Below are 25,904 nucleotides of genomic sequence, written 5' to 3'. Positions count from 1 at the left end.
CAGCCTCCTAAATAGCTAGGATTACAGGAGTGAGCCACTAGTGCCTGGCTACCAATGGGATTTTTTAGGTCCAATTTTCCAGGAAGCAATACTGAGAGGGAAGGTCAAAGGCTTCGTGGAGAGTAAGATCTTTCAGCTGGACATGTGGGAGAATGATTGTAGAGACTGGTAGCTACTAGGACCTCTGGCAACAAAGGCTGTCATAGAGAAGCCTTGATTTGGGAGAAATGGCCATGTCCTATGTTGCTCCCCCTCTACCACCTTCTAATTTGGTTGTCCCAGGAACAGGGTGGCTGGAGCTTAGGTGCCAGAGTCTGTCACTGGCCACACTGCTCTCCAGGTGGGCAGCAGTCTAAGGAGAACTTCAGTGTGTTGAACACAGGGCCGCAGTAACAGTGCCAAACAGATTTTGTCTGCTCCGGCAGAGTCAGGTGGCATCTCATCAGCCTGACAATTTTCTGGGAAGCCTGCTGAGGTTAGGACTGCACCATCCAACATCATCCTTTCCAATTCTCCTCTTGGCTCACTCCTGTGGTCCCTCAAGTCCCGCTAGGTAACTTCTGTTTGGCCTGAAACCTGTATCCTGGTAGAGATCACCTACTCCACTCTACCAAGGCAAGCACATTTCTAAGGGTCTGTGTGGAAGCACCCTAAATTAGTGATGATGCATCTCTGGGTCTCACTGGGAGTTCCCTTCTCTTTCTCTCAGTTTGATAAAGTCTGAGAGACAGGCTTTAGCCTGCCTGGTGTTTCTAGCCTTGGGAGCTATGTGGCTGTGCCCTGTGTCAATTCTGGCTCTTTGCCTTGGATGCTGGTATAACCTGTACCTGCAGGATCCTGGGAAGCTGCTCTGTGCCTCAGTTGGTACAGCTGTGCCTGCATCTCCCATAGGTGCAGGTGGGCTTCCTGCCATGGAAGAGGGAAGGAAGTGTGTAGACTCAATACCCATTGCTCATGTATGGTATCCTGTGTCCTTTGAAACACACATAACTGTGATGTGGGACCACTGATGAAGGCAGACAGGTGAACGCATAGCAGGGCATTGTTCCTGGGAATGGTGCTGAGGATGGTCACTTATAGGCAGAGCATCTGTGTGAGGGGGTAGGATATCACAGGGCAGCAGATGCACCAGCTTTGGTGGTGTTATGGGCCAAGTGGTATCTCCTCACCCCAAAACACATATGTTATAGTCCTAATCCTCAGATCTCAGGAAGTCACTATATTTGAAGAAAAGATGCTTACAGAGGTGATTAAGTTAAATGAGGTCACTAAAGTGGTCGTAGTACACTATTATTGGTCTTCTTATTATAATGGGTGATTAGAATACAGATACACACATATAAATGTAAGGAGAAGATGATCACTATAAGCCCAAGGGAGGTCATAGGAAAACCAGCCCTGCCATTACCTTGCTCTTGAACTTCTATCTTGTGGTGCTTTGTTATAATGACCTCAGCTGACTAATGTAAGCTAGACTTATATATATATATATATATATATATACATATATATATATATATACTTATATGTATATATATAAATGTGTGTATGACATATATATATATATATATATATATATATATTCACATTCCTAGACACACCGTTTCAGCCTTGTACATGTCTTTGCTGATACCCTGTTCCCCAAGTGTACCTTGCCCCTGTGAACCCTGACATCTGTCTCTGGTAAAGTAAGGACGCATGTGAGGTGCCCATGCTTACTGTTTAACTGATACACATCAGTGATGTCTGTGGGGAAGGAGACAGGACCTTTTAGTGGGGCTGCAAAGCCCTGAACTTTGACTTTGGTCCACTGTTGGAAGAGTAGCTCTGCAAACTAGGCAATGTATTGGTCTTCTGAGCTTCTCCTTCCCCATTTGCAAAACTGGAATACCCACCTGGAAGCGCTGTGGGATTTCAGAGGGAGGAGCATGTGATGGTATCTCCTATAGTGCTGATCATGCAATGGTACACTGAACACAAAGGCTGCCCATTCTTCTTTCCCTAGGGCCACCTCCACCACCTCCATGAATGTGAGATGTGGATTTGATTCTCTCACACTCAATCAATTCTATATAAATAAGTAAGGAGGATCATAAATCTGTGAGAAGTGAACAAGGCAGGCAAGACCTCCTTAGATCCTGAGTCTGGACATCTGATGCTTGACACCAATGGGGAACTAGAAGGCCACTTCTCCATTTCTTTTCAAGACTAGCATCACATAAAGAAAACTGAATTAAACCATCACATATATGTTGGATCTATAGGTGTTAAGATGATCAACTTTAGATTCAGGTGGAACTGAAATATAATAATTTTTATTAGCCATGTGACTAGGGAAAATTGCTCACCTCCCTAAGGCTTGTTTTTCTCTCTGGAATATGCTGTTCAGGATTGTGATGCTGATAGATACGACACCTACACGGAGCTGGATGGTTGGCAGATATCTCACTTATATACTCTCCTGCCATTTTCATTTTATGGTTGTGCAGTGATTAACTTGAGAATGATTTATTATTGACACTCAAGGGGTGGATACCAAATGGATTCTTCAGCCACCAACCTGTTGGTTTCATCCATTACATTGGACCAACCAATGAGGAGATCTGATTAATGACATTACAATATCCAACACAGGTGGATACTCAATAGCCAAGTGAATGAACAGCTGAGAATAATATGACTGCTCAGTGAATCCCCTGGGGAAGTGAGACCACCACCCAGGTTTGGAGAGAGTCACCAACTCATCCCTTCCTATCCTGTACAAGTGATGATGCAGATACACCATATTGTATGAAATCAGGGGAAAGGGAACTGAAGGAATCTACTGGAAGGCAAGGATGAAGCTGAAAAGATGGAGAATTTTTGTTCTTTGAGGATGCTTCTCCAGTCTGAGGGAGCACCTTTTACTTAAAAGCATGCGTTGAACTTGGGTTGTCTATGGTCTTGATCCTCTCTCCCCCCAATCATGGGCACACCTCTGAATATGCTAATACTGTAGTCACAGTTTCCACACCTGTACTCTCTTCCCACAAGCTTCTGCATTAACTCAGACTGGTCTCTTCTGGTCTTTTTTCTCCCAAGGGCTTGATACATCAAGCCCTTGCACTTCATATAAATGCTCAGGCATGCTTAGCAAACTGCTTTGATGTGCTGCGAGAGCTACCCCATCACATTGTACCTTGGTTCTACAGCAGAGTAACGTTGAAAGACTTAGAACAGAGAAATCCCAGGCATAATAAATTACATGCTAAATCGTTGTGTGGATCCTGCTTAACCTCATCCAGCTTCCATTTTCAAACTCAATACTTCCTTCTTCATTGGAACTTCTTGCAACCAGCTCTGACATGGTGGATCTAGTTTCCTGACCATGAGTTCTGGTGAAGTTGATGAGGTCCTTTGGGAAAATCTGGACCAGCAACCTGGAAAGGACAGCAAGGCCACTTACAATGCATATGTGGCCAGTTCTATAGGAAGGAAACATGGCCACCATTGAAGAGATCTGAATTCCTGTTTGACCATGCACTGGCCACTTTGGGCAAGTCCCATCCTCCATTGTACACAAAACCTTGGGTTTTTACAAAAGTTTGTAATTTAGGCCAAGACCTTTCTGAGTTGCAGCGTTTCTGGTTATCATCACTCTTTAGATGGACGTGAATGCTTTCTTTATAACTCTATACATTAGAGCTAGTAGTTAGGGGGTGGAATTATTTCTGTTGTTCCTACTTTACTAGAACTGACATGGATTAAGGTAGGTAGAGGTGGGAGTGGGTAGCTGAAAACATTTGACTCCCCAAGCTTCTTCTAGAATAGAGAGAAGGTTTCCTTCCTTCTACATGTCCTCTTACTTCCCTTTCTTTTCAGCTACACTATGATAAGGCGTTTCAGTGAAGCCCTTTTCAGATGGATTTGCCTGGCCAGGGGATACTCCATCCAGATGGTGCTTAATTCAGATGGCGATGTTCAAAATTTGCATGCTTGTGCTTGTGAATAACCATGAAAGACACTATTGACATTTGAGCTCTCTGTGGTGATAGGATGTTGTAGGCAGAGTACACTTGGTCCTCTACTCACCAGCAATGACAGTGTCTTGTAAGTTCTGGGTATAAAACTGCCCCTTGTTTGCTTATTCCACTTGCTGTGACACTTTGCTATCCCATGCATGTGGTGGATCCAGCCTCTGGCTTTGTGACCTCCTGGCCTTAACCTCCACAGTCATCCTGTCCCTGTCAATTGGACTTAGATGAGTCCAAAAGCTGGATAAAGACTGGAGTGGAAGGTCTAGAGGAGATCCATTGCCTGTTTGGAGACCAGATGTGCTCTAGAAGTTAGAGCAAAGGCTAGAATTTTTGAAGACTAGATGGCCTCTCCTGCTGTGCATCTTTTGTGTTGTGTTGGGCAAGAACAGTTGGGACACTGTGTTGGATGTCCTTGTTGCTTAGATTTCAGGGAACCTGAAATCATACTTGCTGCGGCCTCTGGATTATGGTTGGAAGGCCATTAGCCTTGACACTCCTGGACTGAATTCAGGGCTAGATTCTTGCCCTTCCTCACCAGGTGGCATTGAGAAAACAACTTCATTGAACAGTTTCTTGTCTGAAACTGGGGACATTGACAAGTGTGGTACCTGACAGTTGCAAATGCAGAATTCAATTGGTTTTCATTGTACTCTCTAAATGTAAGGTAAGGTACATGTTATTTTTAACAGACAGGTTATCTGGAAATCCCTAAAATGTCACATGGAGAATTGACTTGGGATGCTGGGACAGCTTGATTTTTATTTGGGAATAAAAATGAGAAGAGTTTCATTTTCAAAACTCTCATTGAATTACCATTTCTTAAATTTCATCACAGACTCAAAGACAGAGGAAGAAAACTGAAGTGGGTTTGATCTTTCTAATTTAAAGACAATCGCTGGGCAGCTGTCCCTTGCTTCTAATTACACAAGGGCCTCTTGAGAGAATAAATGGAAGACTTACCTAACTGTGCTAAGTGGGAGAGATTTTACAGCCCTTTATGAATCCTTTGACTATTTCAGCTCTTGCAAGTATAAAGACAATCTTAGCAGATTCCTTCTACTTACCAAGAACACTTTCCTATCCAAGCCAAACCAAAAAAAAAAGGATATTTGGGAATAAAGCTGTTAGTTCACATGACTGAGAGGAACACCATCCATCTTAGCCCACACACTCATCTTAGTTGGTTTAATCAAATAATTGGGCCCTAAAGATGGATTCTGTGTATGGTAAACATAGAGCTAAGTCATGGTTAATTTTGGCTGAGTTATGAGTGGACTCAGGTGTCATGAGTTGTCAGAGGCAAAGCCCTATGACAATAGAGGGTCTTGGCTCAGAGGTGTATGTGGTGCTGCTAGTCCTGATTCTGTGTCATCTCTGTTCCTTGCTCATAAATCCAATAACTTACCGATGTCCCTCCCTATCGATGTGTATTATAATCAGTTCAAAATGTTCTGATTTCAGTGGAAAGTAAAGCACAGTGCCCTGGAGGTATCTGGGGCTTCAGAGAACAAGTTCAGAGAACAAGTTATGTGATTCCTAGCAGAGTACCGTGTACTGACTCAGTGTTTGCTCCCCTGGTGCATGCCTAGGTGCTGGGAAGACATGCAAGCCTCCCACCCCCTCTCTGTCCTATCCTATGGGTTTTCAATAGCAAAGCAAAATAAATTACAGCAGCAGCGATGGTGGCAGCAGCATTGACCGAACCCAGAGGAGTTAGCTCTTTATCCTCTTCCTGGAACAGAAGCTTGTTTGGTATAGTGTTCAACCAAAGCAGTGCAGGTTCCACCTATATTTCAGTGTTTGGAAAGCCCAGAGCTTCTCCTAGCAGGCTCCATATTCTGCCCCATCACCTTCCATTGCTCTCTAGGCACATAGACCTGCACAGAGTTCTACTCTCAAATGTCCCCATTCTCTGGGAGCTGCCTTTGCCCTTATTGCTCTGGAGTCTATTCCAAGGCCACAGAAGGCTGTGTCCCATCCCCCATCCCTGCAGTGTCACCTGCCCTGTGATCCTGAGCCCCATCATCCCTTAAATCAGGGTTAGTAGTTCCTGCTTTTATCGTCCTCACCCCGTATGGAGCTTTGACCCCCTTCCTGGAGTGCTCAGCAGGCTGACAAATTTGTTACTCAATTTACAAGCTTGTTTGGCAGGGAGCCAGCCCTCTGCAGGTCTCATGTGCCTGTGGGTTTAGCATTGCTCTGCAGAGATGAGCTGAATCTTCAGGTAAGAAGCACAGGAACCAAGAGTCCTTGGTCCCTGGTCCAAGGACAGCTGAAGTCATTCTGAACATCTGGGAGGAGCTTTCAAAAGGCTCATTTTCAAGGGAATGGGGCATCATAGCCACAGTCTCATACCACTTCTGGCTCATTGATACCGTGAATGTGTGAGAGCACAGAAGATGCTTGGTCTACATGAGTGATGCACAGCTGCACATTCCCAGAGGTCAGCCTGGGCTCAGGCTCTGTGTGGACACTTAATGATTTGTTATCATACTGGGTCAACAACTGTCAATACTAATGACAAGCAGTACAGGAACAAAGGCAATTATGTCCCCATAAGGGGCTTGCATATGCTATTACTGGAGCTTGAACTCAGGGCCTAGGTGCTATCCTTTACTTTTTCTGCTCAGGGCTGGAGTACAGTTCCACTTCTCATGTTTTGGTTTTTAATTAGAGATATGAGTCTCACAGACTTTTTAAACTACAGTACTCAGATCTTAGCCTCCTTTGTGGCTAGGATTATAGGCAAGAACCACTGGCACCTGTCCAAGGGGCTAGCATTTTAACAAGTCCACTAGAGCCTTAATGATACTCCATAAATCTTCACAAGTAAGGCACCAAAACTCAGGCCAGGGACTCTGCAAAGGCAGCTCTGGCTGAGCTGCTATGGAAAAGACATTTTGCCCTTGGTACAGGGGCAGGGAGCAGATGGCAGCAAAGGCTCTGTAACCTGTGATGAGCCAGGCAGGGTGTGTACAGATGTGACTCTATCCTCTACTGCAGCTGGCTATGTCTGTGGCTCCGATCGTTGCCTTCTGTGAATGCAGCCCTCTCACCTCCCCACTGTGGCTCTTGGGAAGATTACATGAGATAATGTGTCCAAGCATTCAGGGCCAGACTTAGCCAACAGTGGCTACAACTACCATGATAGTGTAGCTTAGGGAGGTTCAGACTACAAGACACTGAAGGTCAAACACTTTCTCTGCAATCACCAAGGCTAAAATGGACACGTAATAGTTTATGCCTTGTTTCTGCCCACCAAGCGAGCTGCCAGGCCATATGGCTCCATTTGGTTGTTTTGACCCCCCCCTCCACACACACACTATGACCATACTCACCAACTTGGCAAATTGCCTTGGTGCCTGGCTCTCAGAAAAAAATCTATAAAACTTGAGAAAGTACAGTGAGGGTGAGACCCTTATGCACTGAAGAGCTTTTGTAGCTCTCAAAAGACAGAACTAGGATAAGATGGACAGTTGGTCTAGCAGGAGCGCACAGAGATCTGGCTTAGAGCTGATGGAGGTGGTGGGTGAAGATATGAAGATGATGAAGAGGGGCTGGATGCTGGCTCAGTGGTAGAGCGCTTGCCTTGCATGCATGAGGCCCTGGGTTCGATTCCTCAGCACCACATAAGCAAAAAGAAAAAAGCTGGAAGTGGCACTGTGGCTCAAGTGGTAGAGTGCTAGCCTTGAGCTGAAGAGCTGAGGGACAGCGCCCAGGCCCAGAGTTCAGGCCCCACGACTGGACCCCCCTCCCCCCAAAAAAAGATGATGAAGATATAAAGATGAATTTTATTTCCTCAACCAAATCCAAAGAGATATGCCTTTGGGTGTGCCTTGCATGTAAATAGATAACTTCAGGATGTTATAGAGAGAGCATATTATACAGTGGTTTATGACAGGTAAACTTGTAGAGAATGAGCTGAGAAATGGGGAACAAAACACCAAGCAGGCTATGCGATGGTATGCAAAGACACCAAGGGTAACTACCACCACTCTATTCACTGTGTATCCACCCCATGGTGGGCATTGTACTTTAGGCCCATGGAATTATCTAGAAAACCTATGACATGGGCTTTGTCAATTATTCTGTCTCAGATTTAAAGTTCAGAAAAACATAATTTTGTCCAAGATCACACAGCTATGTCAATTGCAGGTTGGTTGGACCCAATCCATGTTCTCTTTGCCAGGTTACTCTGGCTCATATGGGGGTGTTTGATCTTTTATGTATTCTTCCTATGGGTAAGATCTATGAAGATGTCTATTAAAGACAAATTCTGGATGTGACCCAAGAAGATGGTGCTAATGATTTTCAAAGGATCAAATGATCAAGGTTAAAGAGAAGAGTGGTAAGAGGGATGGAAAGGGGTCTGGGAGAATCAGGCTGATAATTCTTTATTCTAGGATAGTGGGTCTCACCCTAACTGCACACATTGGAATCACCAAGCTGCACATCTTAACCAAACTAATCAGGGTTTTTGGAGCTCAGATTCCAGGATTCTAGGCTTCGGGAAAATTCTGAATACGACAGGTAGAATCACTGTTCGGAACACTGGGTCAGAATGACAGCCTTCATTAGTGGTATCCAGGGTTGATGTTTATGTAGCCAGGGGTGTGTGAATCGCACTCTACTTGGAGACAACCCTACCACTGTTTGAGCAGCCAAGTTCTATTGCCTTTTTGGTTATTTAAATATTAAGTAAATCTTCCAAAGGACACCCAACCATAGAGATTCGTCAGAAAGAAAAGTCTCAAGCAAACAAGCTAAAAGATAATTTTGTTAAATAATGAACACTCAAAAAACAGCAATGAAATGGTATTAAAACGTCCATGAATAGTTTTCTTTTTAACGCATTCATCTGATAACTTAAGCAGCATGAAGCAAGAGGTGCACTTTTAAAAAAATGACAAGAAAATAGCGATTCATTTAATTGACAGAGTAAGGCCCATCTCATTACTCAGATCACTAGTGACATTGCTTGTGACCAGGGCGAGCATCTGTAGGGGTGGCTTTTTCAGAAGCGTCTTGTATGTCTTCCAGGTTCCCCAGCAAGCACTGGGCTCTTCCTCCAGACTTCACAGGAGGGGCTATAGCCTGTCTTACATCTCACCAATGAGACCCCAAGACTGCAAGTTGCCATGGTAGCTGCTGCATGGACATGGTCTGACATTCATTCCTAGCTGTAGCAGCATGGCGATGGTGCGAAGGAACAGGGTCTGGGGACAGATTCCATGTTATTCTGGCTTTGTCTTCTCCAGGCAGGACCCATCTGCAGATGTTCTAGATGTTCTGTCATGTTCTTCTCAGTCCCATTTGCTTCTGGCAGAGAAATCACATAGAGGCGGGGGACAAAGAGGAGTCAAGTGGGCCACAGACAGCAGAGTGACATGGCCCCTGCCCTCTGCCTATTGCACCGTATTCCATAAAAAATAAACACTTTTTAAAATTTTACTGTTTGTGTATTGCTAATGCAGTGGCATTCCAGGTTGGCAGGCTGCAGAGAGAGCTGCATTGTCATTAAATTCACCAGAATCCATCCAGAGACAGCCTCGTGGGCTGGGTTCTTTGGAACTCCCATTTGGAAGAATTAGCAGTGCCCATCTGCCTGGTGCTCTAACTGTGCTGTGAAAATGAAATGGAAGGATAAAAACAAGAGGAATCCAGGGGTAGAAAATTCCAGGGCATCGTGGAGTCGTTCTGCAATTGCTTTCACTATAGAGTATCACACAGGTGTGTCTACCCCTGGCCAGCTCTACCTTCTCTGTTCCCACAGATCTGGCCTGGGTTCCTCCCCTCCGTGCCTGCCTGCAGGAAGCTCATAGATGGTTGTTCTTGGAGAGGTAGGCGATGAGGGCAACAGCCACACCCACGTAGATGCCAGTTCCGATGGTGATGGACAGCACAGCCAGGAACAGGGCCCTCCGGGAACTGGTGCTGGCCTGATGGAAGTCCCCTTTGGCCACGGCTTTGTTAGTCTGCAGAATTAAAGAAGGAAAAGAAAGTGACAGTGAGCAAGTGGGAAGGATCAAAGCGTGGAAGATTCGACTGTGGCTCCATCCCAACCTTTAACTTTGGCTGATTCTAGAGAAAACGTCTCCCCCCGCCACACAATCCCTGGGTAGTTCTCCAACCTGCAAAGAAGGAATATGTCAGTGTTTGTCGTTTGTTCCCCATGTAGCGAGGCAGGAAAGGACTAAGTTTTATTCTGGGAAAACAAGTCTTGGAGTAGCTGAGCAAGTATCATCAAGGTGGGATCTGGGTTCTCAGGTAGGGGTGAGGCTGTGCCCCTGCAGTGCCTCCCTCTGCCCATCCTTCCTATCAAATACAGATTTGTTTTTCATGTGAATAACACTTTGTACTGTGGGCTCACACTTATCTTTTTAAATCTCCACTTCCCAGTAGAGGTGTGGGGAAAGAAATTATAGCTTTATTTCCAAGAGAGGAAAGGAGGATATGAGATTATTAAAGGGATCCCAGAATACTTAAGACTCTGGTCTTCAGGGTTAGGTCATCACAGAGCCATAGTACCATCTGTTTCCTGTTTCCTCACCCTGCCATGACTAGACTTGATAAAACTCACTCACTGGCAAAATAACTTCAGGTAAGATCACTTCCTTGTGCTTTTGAACGCTCTGTTTGTAACAAGGTTTAGGGTAAATAAGATTCACATTCTTGAGTCCACAAGGTTGATAGGAACATGGAGGTTGGATGGTGTGTCAGGTTTGGTATTTTTTGGCAGACTCTTAAGCCCATTCCAAACCCTTTTCTTTCACAGTTGACATGACACATTACTCCTCCCTTCCAAGTTCCTACCTTCCTTGGGGCAGTGGTAAGTTCCTACCCTAAAATTCATTATGTGAAGAATAAGTACTTATCTGTTTAGACTCTGCCGGCTGGAAGACTCCTTGCTGTGACACACATGCACCTGCATTGTGTTAGTGTGGGGGCTGTTGTGTGATTCAGACTTAGCCATATGGACAGATGATCCAAGTCAAACAAGCTCACTTGGGAGATAGAATAAGATGCTACCAAGGCTGTGGTGCTCAGGAGTTTGTGTGTGATGCTGAAGAGGGCTAACCCCCAGCCAATTGAGGGGCCTCTAAGGTCAGGATTGAAGGATTTGGGGAATGTTCTAACTTGCTCTCAGTGGGTATATCTGAAAAACCAGATTCTCTTATTGGACTTAATTTTCATAGGTTGTCTGTGTGTGATATTTCTGCAATTTTTAAGCAGGCATGGGAAGGTAAGTTCTACACCCACACTGTGCCATGAACCATAGCGAATCAGACTCAGAGATCTCATGAAGTAGATTTTCCTCTTCTACAATCTCCTGACTCTGTGATGTGTTCAGAAGGGACTTTCATCTTCCACCGGCCCCCTTCTCTTGTTCCTAACTTCTAAGTCTTGAAGGCTAGGTTTCTTTCCACTCCTTTTTTTTGCCTTGGAACTGTGCTTTAGCGCTCACTGGGGATGAGTTTTTTTTTGATGAAGCAGAGTTGAGGGAATGCAAAATGAGATGTCTTCTAGGACAACAGTAATTAATTAATTAACTCATAATTAGCTGAGCTTCATTTTATCTAATAGCACTCCCAAACACCCCAGTGTCCTATAATATAATTTACTGTAATTGCCCTTCCTGGCATTAACTCCAAACAGTGTTGATCATCAGAAGTGTGGCTTTACTGTAGTTACTGCCAGTATCCCCATCCTTAGCTCAGTCCTCCTCTCTGAAGGCAAAGCTGGGGGAAAGGAGGCAAAAGGAAGGAAGCTCCAGTTCCAAGGAGAGTAGAGGCCCCTTTAGCTGATCAGGACCCTGAATGCTCCTGAATGCAACTTCTCTGTCTCAACAGCATCAACATGTGTGCTGACTTTTGAAGCCAGGTCTACAAATCCTTCATTAACTATGGTCTCCCTGGGGTCTGGGCTAGTACAGGGGTCAGGCATGAGGGTTGGAGGTTAATAGCTACTGATGAATGACCTAGTACATAAGCTCTACAAGATCAGCTATTTCCAATGTCCCCACTTCTGACTTTTCTAGGGGTGTTTGGAGAAGAGGGATCCTGCCCATTTTTTGAGCTAAGTTCCAGTCTGATACTGAGGGTTCTAGGCACATATAGTGCCAGAATGCTCACTCTGAAGCCAATGTATCTGAGGATCATGCACATTCTTTCATTCTCCTAGTTTACACTGGGGGGACCGATCAGTTTGCATTTTTAGGCATACTTCTGAGGCTTCTGATATGAAGATCCAGGAAATGTGCCATTCAGGAATTGCCATGGGGATAGTAAAAATCAGCAGTTAAAGGTTAACACGTGGGCTTCTCTTCAGCAAGGATGTTTGGTGCCCACATTTCATGGAAACAGTTCCTATGTTCTATGCTCCCATAGGCACAGGTGTTATGCATGCCATGGCTAAAAGAAGATGATTTGACAGCATCCCTTCATTTCAGAAAACAAGTGACTGTGCCTACATTACAGCTTGCTCATCCCTTTGGGAGGATGGTGCAAATGGGAAGGAAGATTCCATCCTAGCCACTTGTGGACTATAGATTCAGACTCAGTGTGTTTTCTTACTAGGCATGAGGGCAGAGGTTCTTAACCTGGCTCTCCGAGTTTGTGAACTGCACACATTGAAGGTGAAACTGAGTGGAAATGTATTGTTACGAGAAGATAGCACAGTAAATTCTGCAAACAGTCCTTGATCCCAGTTTCTCACTGTGTTAGTGGAGGGGAAAACAAAGGAATAGAACCACTGGCACTTCCTAGGGATAAGGATCTCAGGTATGAGCAGATGTTATATGCTTATCCATCCAAACTGGGAGCTTAGGCTTCTCCCCACCCAGGCTTCCACATGAAACTCTGTGGCATAAGTGAATGCTCAATAAGCATCCCCAAGAAATCTAACTACAGATTACCCTGTAGGCATGACATGACAACACGATTTATATCTGTATGAGTTGAACACTTGCTTGCAGCAGCTTCTCTGAAGCTTATATACAGTTCCCCTTGGCAGTCTGATTTGCTGGCTCTTTATCACCAGGCACCTAGCCTGGAAGCCTCTGGATCACTTTATGCAGGGGTGTGTGTATGTGTGTGCATGTGTGTGTTCATACTCTATTGAAAAACACGCAATTCCCATACTTTGTCGATGAAAATAAGAATAATCACTCGTGGTGTCTCTCAATTTCTGTTGTAGGGATTTGGGAGCACTGGTAAGCAGAACTGACTTGGGGCTGAGTTGTAGGGAACCTCAGTGTCCTCTGATGCCTGGGTTTGGGGGACTTTAGTCCTTGGTAGCATTAGTCCTTAGCATTTTTCTCTAACTCCTTAGGGTATCTCTTCACAGCCTCAAGGCTCACCGGCCTAGGTTATCCAGGCTGGCCCTTTCCTGCTGCTGTGTCATGGCCTTGCTTGTCTCCAGTCATACCCAGAGCCACCTCCCAGATGGACCACCTCTCCTCACTGTAGCTTAAGTATGCTTCTGGGCAGACCAAACAAAGAAACCCTTGGAAAACTTGGTCAAAAAGCTCCTAGAAGGTTGATCATTAAACCAGAAGTATACATAGGATGTTCACTTAGGACCTCCTTTGCCAGAGCAGAATCAAATCTGAGCCAACCTTAGGTGGCTTCTACACCATGACAACGCAATGATGGTCAGGACTATAGGTCTTGGTCCTCTTTGCCAAATTCTAGTCCCCTGCCCAAAGTGCCAGAGCTCTTGTCTCTTAATTGGCCAGTGATTTTTGGGTTAACATTTCCAGTAGTTCTAGATTGAGTTTCTGACAAGCTGTGGCCAATGTTGTTAATCTTTGTCTGGAAAACTAACTCAGTATTTGAGGTTTTGGGGGGAAAAGTCATGATTTTTACAGAACAGCTTTGCTGTTCTGCTTTAGTTACAGTCACTATCCTTAGGGGAATGCATCCACATTCCACCTCATCCACCAACATTCTCGCTCTCTTCATGGAGAGGAGCCTGGTCAGGAACAACATAACGACCTTTGTGGAGATGCCATTGCTGGTCACTTTCTTGTTGAGATTTACAACAGGCCTCTGCAAGACACCAATGCTACTTGAATTGCTTCTCTGGAAATTGATAGCACTGAGGATACTTTATGCCCACTTTTCTTCTAGTACCAATATCTGTCTGGCTAGATTACATTTCTTTGCATTATTGCAAAGGTTATTTCCATTATTTATTACCATCTGACAGTTGCTGAGCAATGATAAAGTATTGAGAAGAGGCTGACTGCAACTCCATCTAAAAATCTGAATAAACAGAATGGAAAGACACACACAAACCATATATATGTATAAATGCACACATATTTATATTACATACATATATATATGTATGTACACATATACAAATGTATACAAACACATATATGTACATACATATGTGCTTTGCCTTTCAATAGGGATATAAAATACAAAGGGAAAATGCATTCACAAGTGGAAAATGCTCTGAATAAACCTAACCTGCCGAATAGCAGCACAGCACACTGCTGTGGGTTGTGTCAGTGTGGCTGACTGGGAGCTAGGGTTCTTCACTATCACTTGTCCAATCTAGAAAGGTCAGCACCTCTTTTCATGGGTCTAGGAAAAGATTCAAATTCAAAATTTGAAATATGTTTTCTACTAAAGGTAAATACTTTGCCATCACTGTTGATAAAATATTAAGTTGAACTACTGTAAGTCAGGGGCTCTGTGTATGTGTATATGCATGAAGTTTTATATAAAGTGTAGCATTCATAAAGTACACAGTCCATCTCCTTGTGAACCCTGACAAGGTGTAGACACCAAGTAACCAGCACTCACACAGAGAACAGAGCCTTGTAACAATCCAGACGCCTCTTGCTATCACTTTTCCCAGTAGGAACCACAATGCTACAGCAGCCCAGATCAGCATCCCATGCTTTGGAACGCTAGGTCAACAGAGGTCAACAGAAACTCCCTCCCCCTCCCTGTGAGATTCATCCTCATTATGCAAAGTGATGCACCATTTATGTCCTAGTGTAGTGTGTTATTGTGACAATACATTGCCTTTTATAGTACTCACTTGCTCAAATGCATTTCAATGGTTTCTAGTTTGAGGCTTTAGTGGATAGGACTATGAATATTCTAGTGTGATTTTCCTTGCGAACATATACACTTAATTCTGTTGGCTATTCAGTTAGGAGTGGAATTACTGATATAGTACATGTCTATTGGGCTGGGAAGATGGTTCAGTGGTAGAGTGCTTGCCTTGCATGCATAAGGCCCTGGGTTTGATTCCTCAGCACCACATAAGCAGAAAAAGCCAGAAGTGGCACTGTGGCTCAAGTGGTAGAGCACCAGCCTTGAGCTGAAGAGCCAGAAGGACAGCGCCCAGGCCCAGAGTCCAAGCCCCACAACTGGCCAAAATTTTTTTTTAAAAAGTACATGTCTATGTTCATTTTTAATATAGTTGCTATAATCAAAGTAATACACACAGAGTTTTATAAAATATATGAGCAAAGCCATCTTGGATATTTCTTTGTTTCTGAAGATTTCCTCTAAAGTCAAAGTTTTGAACTCAATTAGCAAGTCTCTCTGGGTCTTAAAACACCTTATAAAAATGTCATGATTTAATTTTTATGTTTGGACTTATTACTGGTTATTATTGACCAGCTACTGTTATGTCTAATAGGTTTCTTACAAACTCCCTGTGCTTTACCTCATCCCCTTTCTCATGCTCCTATGAGTGGTCACCAAAGCCTTTTTTTTGAGTCAGTTTTTTAGCATATAATTCAGGCTTCATTGCTATTGTTATTGTATTTTTTCTTCTGGCCTCAATTGCTATAGTTCTTCATCTGCTTCATGGATTATTTTCGGTGACACACACACACACACACATACACACACTCTGTCAATACAATCTTTCACAATTCCATCAGACATACCAGAAATATATTAAACTTTGTTTTCTGGAGAGCATCTTCCTGGTGCTTCCTGCCCTGTTCCATCAAAAATGGTTCCTCTTCATGCAGTTCACTAATCTTACCTTAGGAATTCCATGTCCTCCCCTTCTATGTTATGGTTCTTATTTCCTCTATCCTGGGCCTCATTTCAGGAAGAATTGTCCCTGCAACTGCAACACATATTCTCCAAACTCCTCAAAAATCAAGTGTATGAGTGTTTGAGGCTTTGTAGGTCTATAAATGGCCAGATTCTATTCCCATACTCAATTGATAGTTTGGCTAGGTATAGAATTCCACATAGGAACCATATGTTTCTCTGGAATTCTCACAATCACGCATCATACTCTTCTCATAAAACTCTCAAGGGTTTATCATCATCCTTATGGTACTCTGTTTACTGCTCCCTATCTCTAGCTTTTGAGAAACACCTTTTATCTCTAGTGTTCTTATATGTTGGTGAGAAAATCCTTTTGTTCAGTCTTTGTATTAATACTTCACGTGTTTCACTTGTACAATTATCTACCTCTTGCTTTTTGCACATTTTATGGGAAATCCTTTAACCTGTCGATGAGATTTTGTTTTGAGTGTTCCATTGTTTTCCACAGTCTCCTTTTGCTTCCTCACTGCTGAATTGTTTTTTTGTTTTTACAAAGGGTCCTAGTTTTACTTCTGAAAATTGGTTTAACTTCTCATCTCTCAAAACTATTAATTGAATAGAGTTTTTTAAAAGATGATACTTTCTATTCCTACATTGAATCTATATGCAAACATCTCCCTGGATCCTCTTGCATTTGTTCAAGTCTCATTTTTTCCTCTCAGGTTGAAGATTTTCTCAAATTTCAAGTAATCACTGTTACTTAATGTTTAAGAGAAGCAAAGGTCCAATTTGATGCTCTGCATATACATATGGGACTAGGAGATTTCCTATAGTATTGATCAGGTATCAAGCTGACTTTTTCATTTGTTAGTTTCTGCATAATAGCATATAGTGGTCTTTTCTTTGGGGACTGTTAATAATGCTGTAACTGTGCTGCTCTAAAATTCTGAATTTTAAAATTCCTAAACTCTAGCTCCTTAAATGTGACTGAACATGGAGACATGTTTGTTAATGTGGGAATGTTAGATTAATCCTTAATACAAATGACTGATGTCCTTATAAGAAGAAGATAGTAGCACGCATGTGTGTGTGGGCGCGTGTGTGCACGCGCGCGCATACACACACCACACCACAGAGGTGCCATGTGTAGTTACAGCAGGAAAGCATTATCTGAAAGTCAAGGAGGGAGCTGGTACTGTCAGAACCAGACTCTAGAACTGTGAGTAAATATATTTCTGATGGTTAAACTAATTGGTCACTGTTATTTTGACATGGCAGCCCAAGAAGGCTAGGGTTATTCAGTTTTCCCAGGAACAAATCCTCGAACTTGTCTGGATAAGATACTGAAGGAGTAAGGCACTACATTAGGGCGGAGGGGCTTAGCCTCCCTGTTTGTCATTTTGAGGTTTTGAGTTTGTATCTTACCTCCCACCCTGCCTATACTATTGGACATGGGTTGTCAAGACTAGAGGCATCCTTAGTGAATTTCTTTGGAGTAAATACCTGTCTCCGGCTGGGATGAAGGAATGTTTGCTGCTAAACTGTAGAGCAGCATGACAAGACTGGAGTATTTTATTCCCCAACTGGGCCAAAAACATTGACACCATGTCAGTGCTTTCTCTGGGTCTTGTCAAGCGTTTGGAGCCTCTCAGTTTTGTGTCTGTGGCAATGATAGAGCAGACTGCCTGCTTTTCACTAGTATTTTTATGAAAGGCTTTCAGATTCAGCTGCTCTGCTTTATATATTGCCACTCCTCCATCTGCTCACTTCCTCTACAATGTTCTGTCATCTATGTTTACTGCTGCTCTATGTCTAGTCTCTTGTTCCATTAGATTCTTACAATTTATCTTTTTATTTTCCATAAAGATTTTGGAAGAACTTGAGATAATAGAAGTGTTCTAGATACATCACTGGAGATCTACCCTTTTATTCTAAATGTCAATCCACCTCAGACTGGGACCCTCCTCAAATGATCCTGAGACAAGGATACAGGGCAAGCAACTAACTTGAAAATAATCCCAGGAAGGTCATTCACAAGGTAGTAAGGTGGGAATGGGGGAACGATGCAGGGAAGCAAAGGAGCCAGTGCAAGACAGGTTAATGGACAAGGACAGGTGTATTGGTCACACTATAGACTGGAGAAGTATTACAAAGTGTTTTCCTCAATGAGCCAGGAACCTAGTAAATAGCCACAATTCTTCCATCACTGCTGGCTAGCTACTTCTTTTTTATTTTTTATTTTTAACTTTTTACTTTAGTTTTTTAATATATATTTTTATTGTAAAGATACTGTACAGAGGGGTTACAATTACATGAGTAAGGTAATGAGTACATTTCCTATTGAGTATGCCAGCTACTTCTATAAGCTAACTTTCCCATATTCTCTGTACTCTGCTGTGGCAAGTACTCTGCTGTGAGCACAGGTAGCTTTCCAGCAGAGTCACAGGTCTATGCAATAAGAATTTTGAGCATTAAGATATGAGGATGTGGTGTTGACATCATCTGCTCTGTGTCTAAAGCATTGCTTTGTGATGTTTCCATTATTTTCCTTATCTCTATAATCTAACTGATAAATGTCACTTTAGACTACTAAAGAAAGGGGTATGAAGTGGTGTTATGGCTTAAGTGGTAAAGAGCTCTCCTTGAGCTGAAGAGCTGAGGGACAGTGCTCAGGCCCAGAGTTCAAGCCCCACAGCCGACAAATAAAGAAAAAAATAGAAGAAAAGGGTAACTTTATTGGAATTAGGACTAACCAAGAGGAGCTGAGGGCTGGACCTGGTCTTAGGGCATAATGTAGTGAAACCTTTTTCTCTTCTGTAGGTTACTGTGGTGATGGGAGGGGCCACAGCTAGAAGGAAACAGGGGAACTAGCACAGTAAAGGAACTCTGTGAACAGTCCTTAATGAATACTTTCAGTGAATGGTCCTCTGTGAACACAGTAACTGAAAACAAAGTGTAAGAGGGTTCTAGGCAGCAGAAGTTAACTGTAAACAACAACCAGGGATCTCACTATTCATTTTGCTTGAAGGGAGAAGTCCCCAGTCATTAGTTCTTTTTTTTCTTTATTCCTTAAAAAATTTTTTTTTATTGTAAAGATACTGTATAGAGGGGTTACAATTACATGAGTAAGGTAATGAGTACATTTACAGTTGAGCATTGTTACCCCCTCCTTTGTTTTTTCCCTACCATCTCTTCCCTCCACACTTCCCCAACTCCTCCCTGCCCCCCACTCCTCAAAGTTATAAAGTTCATTTTCAACATAGTGTCTTGTACATCTCATTGTTACAATGGGTCAACCTGTATCCTTGTTTCAGCATTATGTTATTTCCCTTCCTCTCCCCACAGACAAGTTCTTTCCCATTCATTCATTAGACTCTGCCTGGTTTCCTCATCAATCACCTGTTTCCAGGATAAAGTCTGAGGACTGAGTTACCTTACCAAGCTTCACTTTTCATTGAACTTCCCTGTAGGGAGAGGTTAACTACTGTAACAAATGACTTAGTTGTATGAACCAGAACCATTTTGTTATAGCTCATTAGTTTTGGGTCAGAAATTCAGGTTAGATCAGTTGGGGATTCAGACCAGATTCTTCTACTTCAAATAGCATTAACTGAGGACATGTTATGGATAGCTGGTGACTGGGCTGCTCTGGAGAGCCCAACATGGTGTCACTTACACCTTCTGAGTTCTGCAGTATGTCTGTATCTTGTATGATAGCACACCAGGCTTGGTGCTTGCTGTTCTAAGGCACCACACATGAAATCCAAGAAAGACTTGAAATGTCCTTTGTGCTGTGGGGCTTCTGGTTACAGTGAGTCCCTGGGACCAGAAGGACAGGGGAGAGGACACAGGTGCTAAGCTGGTCAAGGAATCAATGTAGTGATAGTCACCTTCTTCCAGTGACTCATCTTCTATTTGGCTGCCCTAGCTGTGGAGCCTTTGCCTAGAAATGCTCATTGTCTTCTAATCTCCTATTTTGTGTGACCAAATAAATTTACTTTGTTACATGTCAAAACAATTCTAGAGCTGGGTATGGTGAGGAATGCCTGTATTCTTATTTACTAAAGAAGTGGAGGTAGGAGAATAACAGTCTGAAGTTGGCCTGGGAAAAGTGTAAAGCCCTTCCTGAAAAACAAACTAAAAAAAGAAAAGAACTAGAGTCATAGTTCAAGTGGCACGATATTTGCCTAGCAAACAAGTTTGATCCCCCATAGCACCAAAAACAAAATAACTCCAAGCATGATAAATGAATGAATGTGAATCATTGTTAAACTCAATATATGTAATTAACATGCATTAATAATTTTTAATAATAATCGACATAACGTCTTGTACATCGCATTGTTGCAGTGGGTTCACCTGTATCCCTATTTAAACAATTTGTTTTTTCCCTTCCCCTCTCCAAATTATACCAACATCAAATACAGTGAAAACAGGAGTTATACCATCGGGGAGGGACATACAAAGCAACAAAGAAATTCTCATTATCTTGCTCATGTAATTGTAACCCCTCTGTACAGTATATTCACAATTAAAAAAGAAAAAAGATCTCAAAATTTTTTAAATAGTAATTGAAAACACAAGTCAATTTTTTCTTTTTGCATATTTCATCAGAAACAGTTTTCATGGGCTTTTCTTTTATCTTTTGTAACTCTGGGAGCAGGGTTGCCTGCTTGCAACTTTTGGATATTTAGATAATGCTCTTAGTGGGATGAAATTCTACCACTTAATCCACAATCTTTTTCCCTATCCCCTTTTTGACTAAGAAATAAATTTTTACTTTAGTTTACCCTGTCACAGTCGCAAGTTGATAGTGGGGACATGAAAGCCTCAACTTCTCTATTTTACAGAGTAGCAAAATTAGGCAAATTCAGCCATGTTGGTCTTTTGAACAAACACATATGAACTAATATGAAGCAGCTAGAGTGATACGGAAACACTAATAAAATCAAATATGTATAGGAATTACACGGACAAAAAATAGTAGAATGCAAGTAGAATGGCAGGCTCACATAACTCACTGGTGTCTGGAGCCAGGCATGCATGAACTTTAAGAAGTACAAGATATATAGCAGGTTAAAGGAATACATGGTTGTTTTCATATTATGTACAAGTGAATTTAAATATAAAACTCAAACTGATTACAGTTGACAATAGCATCTTTTAAGGATGCTAATCCTTCCTAGGCAGGCTGCACTAGCCTTCTGAATCCTGACACTCAATGCTTACAGTGGAGAGCAGAGCATTTTATCACCTGGAGAATTTATAAATACACAGGGCTGAATCTTCTAGAATACAAGTTTAAAAAATTATGAACAGGATGTGGGCCAAAACAACTTGTTTCATTGGCTCCATGGTGCTGCTCATATAAATAATGAAGCTAATGACGGTCCAGCTGCCCAGTTCTGGATGAACCAAATGCAGAAAGCCACACTAGAGACACCTTTGATGGAAAGTCTGATTGGACATATTGTTTATTTCTAAAGCAGCTCAAAAACCTGAATCTTTTTGTTAAAAAACGTGATATCTCCTAGAAGGAATCCATGGAGTGTTATATGAATGGTTCACTTTGTATAAGATCAATTTTATAACCACCCTGGAGGGTGGTCAGGATGACATGCTTTGGCAAGGAAATGGATGTTGGGAAAGACACATGGTGACAGGTGTAATAAGTTCTGAGAGTGGAACTTGCTCTTCTAAGTCATATCTGCTGTTCTTGTGCTTGTGCATGCTGCCTCACTCTGGTTTAGTAGGAATTATGGCCAAGAAGCCTAGCTGATGTGAGGGAGCTCATGTCTGGTGCACAGAATACACCAAAGATAACTGTGTGGTGCTGGGAAGCATGAATTACACTTTTGATTGCATTTTCGAATCTCTACTTACTTTAGAGTAATTCACCTTGGTTACTGTCACTGGTATTTATCTGTGAAAGAATATGTCTTGCATTCCAGCAAGGTGGCAAACTGGGATGGCCAGTGTGATGCTTTCAACTGGGAAGGCACAGAAACCATCAAGCCTCCACTGGTAATTTGCTTTTAAGAGACAGGTCCAGAGGCTGTGGTTGAATTTCTGATGCTCTGAGAGATAAAAGGATATGGTGTTTAACCAGGGAAGAGGCTGTTATTAAGTTCACTAGCCTTAAAATGTCTTATCTAAGCAAGGGACTAAAACCTCCTCTTCCAGGCTTGAGAACCCAGAATAATCTCTGTGTTTATCCTGGACTTGAGTGAACTGTCAAACTCCAAGGCCAAATTAATCTTAGTGTGGGCTCTGAGTTTATTATATGCATAACAGAAGAGTCCTACTGAGAAATTAAAATACAAATGGATTCCACACTCAAGCAAAAGAAAATTCAAAGATAGTCCCTAAGGATAATGACAAGTTCACAAGCTAAAGCTCATGGGTTTCTATCAGGGAAAATTTTCATGGTTCTAGAGAGATTCAAGACAGGAAATGATCAGCTGTACTGGAAGAAATGACACAAGAGGTTAGTCAGTTGCTATGTCACTCAAAAAAGAGTTATTATTTCCATAAGTAAGGTATTTCAAAATAATTCAATGTCTTTTAGATATAGAGTTCCATAAGAGCAGAGATAAAGAAGTCTCATAAAGTATTGTAGTGATCCAAGATAATCTCAGGGCTTAAAGTAACTGAAATAATCTCAGTGATTAAGAAATCATATAAATTCAAAATAAAAAAAGCCATACTAAAAATGAAAAATCTGGACTTGGAAAAATACAATTAGAAATTTCAGAAGTGAAAGTAAGTAAATGAACAAACAACTCCTCCCGCCCAGGTAATGGGTTACAGAGTGGATCATTTACTAGGAGGAACCTGAGAAAATATTGTGTACTAGAAGACAAATGCAAAAGAATTAACTAGGAAAGCATAGAATGATACAGGGATGAAAAATGCTACACCAGTATAGCTGATAGGAAGAGAGGATCCAACATGCAACCAATAGTAACCCCAGAAGGGTGGAATGGAAAGGGTGAGCCAGAAACAATATTCAAAGTGGTAATGACTGGGGATTATCCAAACTAAGATGGATATGTATCTTTACATTTAAGTCCTTCATGGAGTCCTGAGAAGACATAACAAAAATAAAACTAAATGCATATAAAGACAGTACAGTGGGCCTTCAGAACATATGTTGGAAGAACCCACAAAAAGTTCAGTTCTAAGTTCTTTGTATCTCCCATTTTACTACTAGCTACTTATCAACACCAACAGATTCAACTACCACCCATATATAAGAAACTTCTTGTTCATAACTGCAGCCCATCAACATATATATGAAGTGCTATCTTCATTTAGACCTCAATAATGACTTTAAGTCCAAAGCCAAGCCTGTCATTCCTCTAGGGTATGGTTCCTTCAAAGCCAGTCCTTCCTTACTTCCCAGTGATCTCTCAAGATGGCACATTTTGCCTGTATGCAGACTTTTCTTTGATAATCAAGTCATCTATCTCATGCCTTCATTCATGCTCGCTAGCTTGGAAAAGGAAAAGAGAACATGGGGGAAAACTACATATCACATGAATGCTTCCTTTCCACAAACTCCTCCTTCTTGAGACTGTCCCAACTGTGGGTTGGGGGAGGAGGAGGAGGTAGAGCTCTAAGACCTTCATGATCTGATCTCATCTGTCTCTCTGTCCTTCCTTGTTCTTTTTGCTCCAGCCTTACTAGATGCGTACTCTCAGTCTGTAGTGGCCACCAGCCATCTTCTCAATAGACATCTCTCAATCTCAGTGCAAATATGTACGGAAGGCTTGCTTAGCTCCTGCTACTGGTCATGCTTCTCTGCACCATGCCTTCATACAACTGTGACATTTTTGTTCATGCCACTTGCTACATTAAGTTTCAGTTCACAGCTAGACAACCGATAAAGCAGAGAACAACTTTTTGCTAACTTTTAAACCTTCAATACTTAACAGAGTTAGTAAACAACATTCATTTAATGAATTGAAGGTCTTCACAGATTCTTATATTTTTTGCATTTACATTCAAAATACTGGAGTAAATCAGTTTCTTTTCACCATGAATCCAAACAGTATAGCAATAATGTGAATGTAACAGTGATACATGCTGCAGATGTGGGCCTCTGCCAGCTGTTAGCACTGCAGTGTTGACTGGCTATGGAAATTAAGGCTGGCTCCAGTAGCTTTGGCATCTGTGATGTTGTACTACTTGGTTTGGATGCTCATTCTGAACATTTTACTTATGATGTATTGCTTAGCAAAGGTGCAGTTGGATGAGAATTTCTTAAAATCATATTGCATCTGCAGCTGGCAAATAGCCATGCCACACAGGTGCTGGGCTTACTCCTGGCCATCTGGTCTCCTCATGGATTCTCACTGCTTTCTGATTGGCAGCAGAGTCTGCAGCTGGCCCTGTGCCCTGCTACTTCCTCCCCCCCTTCTCGGATCTGAAATTTGTCTGTTTTCCTGCCACATGAATTCCTGTTCTGAATTAACCAAAATGTGTGATGATATGGAGGCAAAGAGGGATTCTGGTGGCAGAATTTATTTTACAGTCATGTGAAATAATAGTGAGGTGGTCCCAGCGTTTACTAGGAACATGTCACATATTCTGTGTGTTCTTAGAGCCCTGATGATTCAGGGATATATCTTAAGGAGAACCTCTGAGATCAAACATGTTCTTTTAATTAGAAATGTCAGCTTTAAGAGAGGGACCTCTTTATCCTCCAGGGCCGAACTGTTATGGACCAAATGTCTCCTCTCAGATTCATATGTTGAAGCTTATTCCTCAGTGGGATGGTAGGAGGAAGAGAGTAAGTGGTGTTCAAAGGGTAAATGGGTTGATAAGGGATCATGAGAGTGGAACCTTTTATAAGAAGAGGACACCAGTGCAGTAGCTCATGCTTGTAATCTTAGCTACTTGGAAGGTAGAGATCTTGGATGATTATGGGTCAAGTCCAGCCCAGAGAGAAAGTACAAACTATCATCTCCTCAATAAGCCAGGTATGATGGCAAGAATGTAATATCCTATATGAAAAATAACTAATGCAAGAAAGGGTAAAGTTAATGCTTAAGTTGTAGAACACCTGCCTAGAAAGTCTGAGTCCCTAAGTTTAAAATCTCCATTCAACTCTCTCAAAAAATACAAGCAATGTCTCTGTGTTATGGGAAGACACGGAAAAAAGGTATCTGTCTGTTTGTAACCCAAAAGAGGGTGCTGACCAGAACCTCAGGATGTTGCCCTGGTCTCAGACTTCTAGCCTCCAGAACTATGAGAAAGAGATATATTCTGTTTAAGACTCCTGGTCTACAATTTCTTGCCTGATTCAACTAACACAACAATTTCTCAGTCTGTCCTTCACTTTCCGTGGGGATCCCTTACATGAATCTCATTATTTGTATCTGAGGTTTGCTTCTCAGGTAAAAAAGGCTACATCCCTTCAGAACTAGGCTCCAATTTGGCTGTTCATGTAAACTGAGATTATTTTTTGAAATGCATCTAAATGTCTTTGGCTTCCCTCCTCCCAATTCCTGGCCAGCTGCATGTGAGGAACACTTTCAACTTTTTATTGGAAAATGCCTTTTGACTGTGTATCAGTGATCTGTGCCTATAATCCTAGCACTCAGGAGGCTAAGACCTGAAAGGTTATGGCTTAAAATTAGCCTGGGTAGAAAATCCTGTAAGACTCCATCTCCAAAATAACCAGGAAGCATAGGGCTGGAGTACAGCAAGTCAGCTGAGTAAGCCAATGGGAGGTCCCGAGTTCAAAGCCTGGTGCCACCAAAGGGAGAGAGAGGGAGAGATGGAGAGATAAATAGATAGGTTCAGAGAGAGAGACAGAGACAGAGAGACAGAGAGAAAGAGAGACAGA

At 42.3% G+C, this 25,904-nt stretch overlaps 1 protein-coding gene across 1 annotated transcript in view; it reads right to left on the bottom strand.

Moving 5' to 3' along the window:
- Nucleotides 1–9,832: 9,832 nt before the first annotated feature.
- The window catches only part of Syndig1 (synapse differentiation inducing 1), a 95,133-nt gene continuing 79,061 nt past the window's right edge, over nucleotides 9,833–25,904 (bottom strand). The window contains exon 3 of the mRNA XM_042666536.1: nucleotides 9,833–9,991. Coding sequence (XP_042522470.1) covers nucleotides 9,833–9,991 — 159 coding nt within the window. The remainder of the gene's footprint in view (nucleotides 9,992–25,904) is intronic.

Source organism: Dipodomys spectabilis, unplaced genomic scaffold, assembly GCF_019054845.1.
Source record: "Dipodomys spectabilis isolate Male_0828 unplaced genomic scaffold, ASM1905484v1 ptg000365l, whole genome shotgun sequence".
NCBI classification, from domain to species: domain Eukaryota; kingdom Metazoa; phylum Chordata; class Mammalia; order Rodentia; family Heteromyidae; genus Dipodomys; species Dipodomys spectabilis.
Note: the sequence above shows the minus strand (reverse complement) of the source record. Positions and strands in the feature narration are given on the sequence as shown.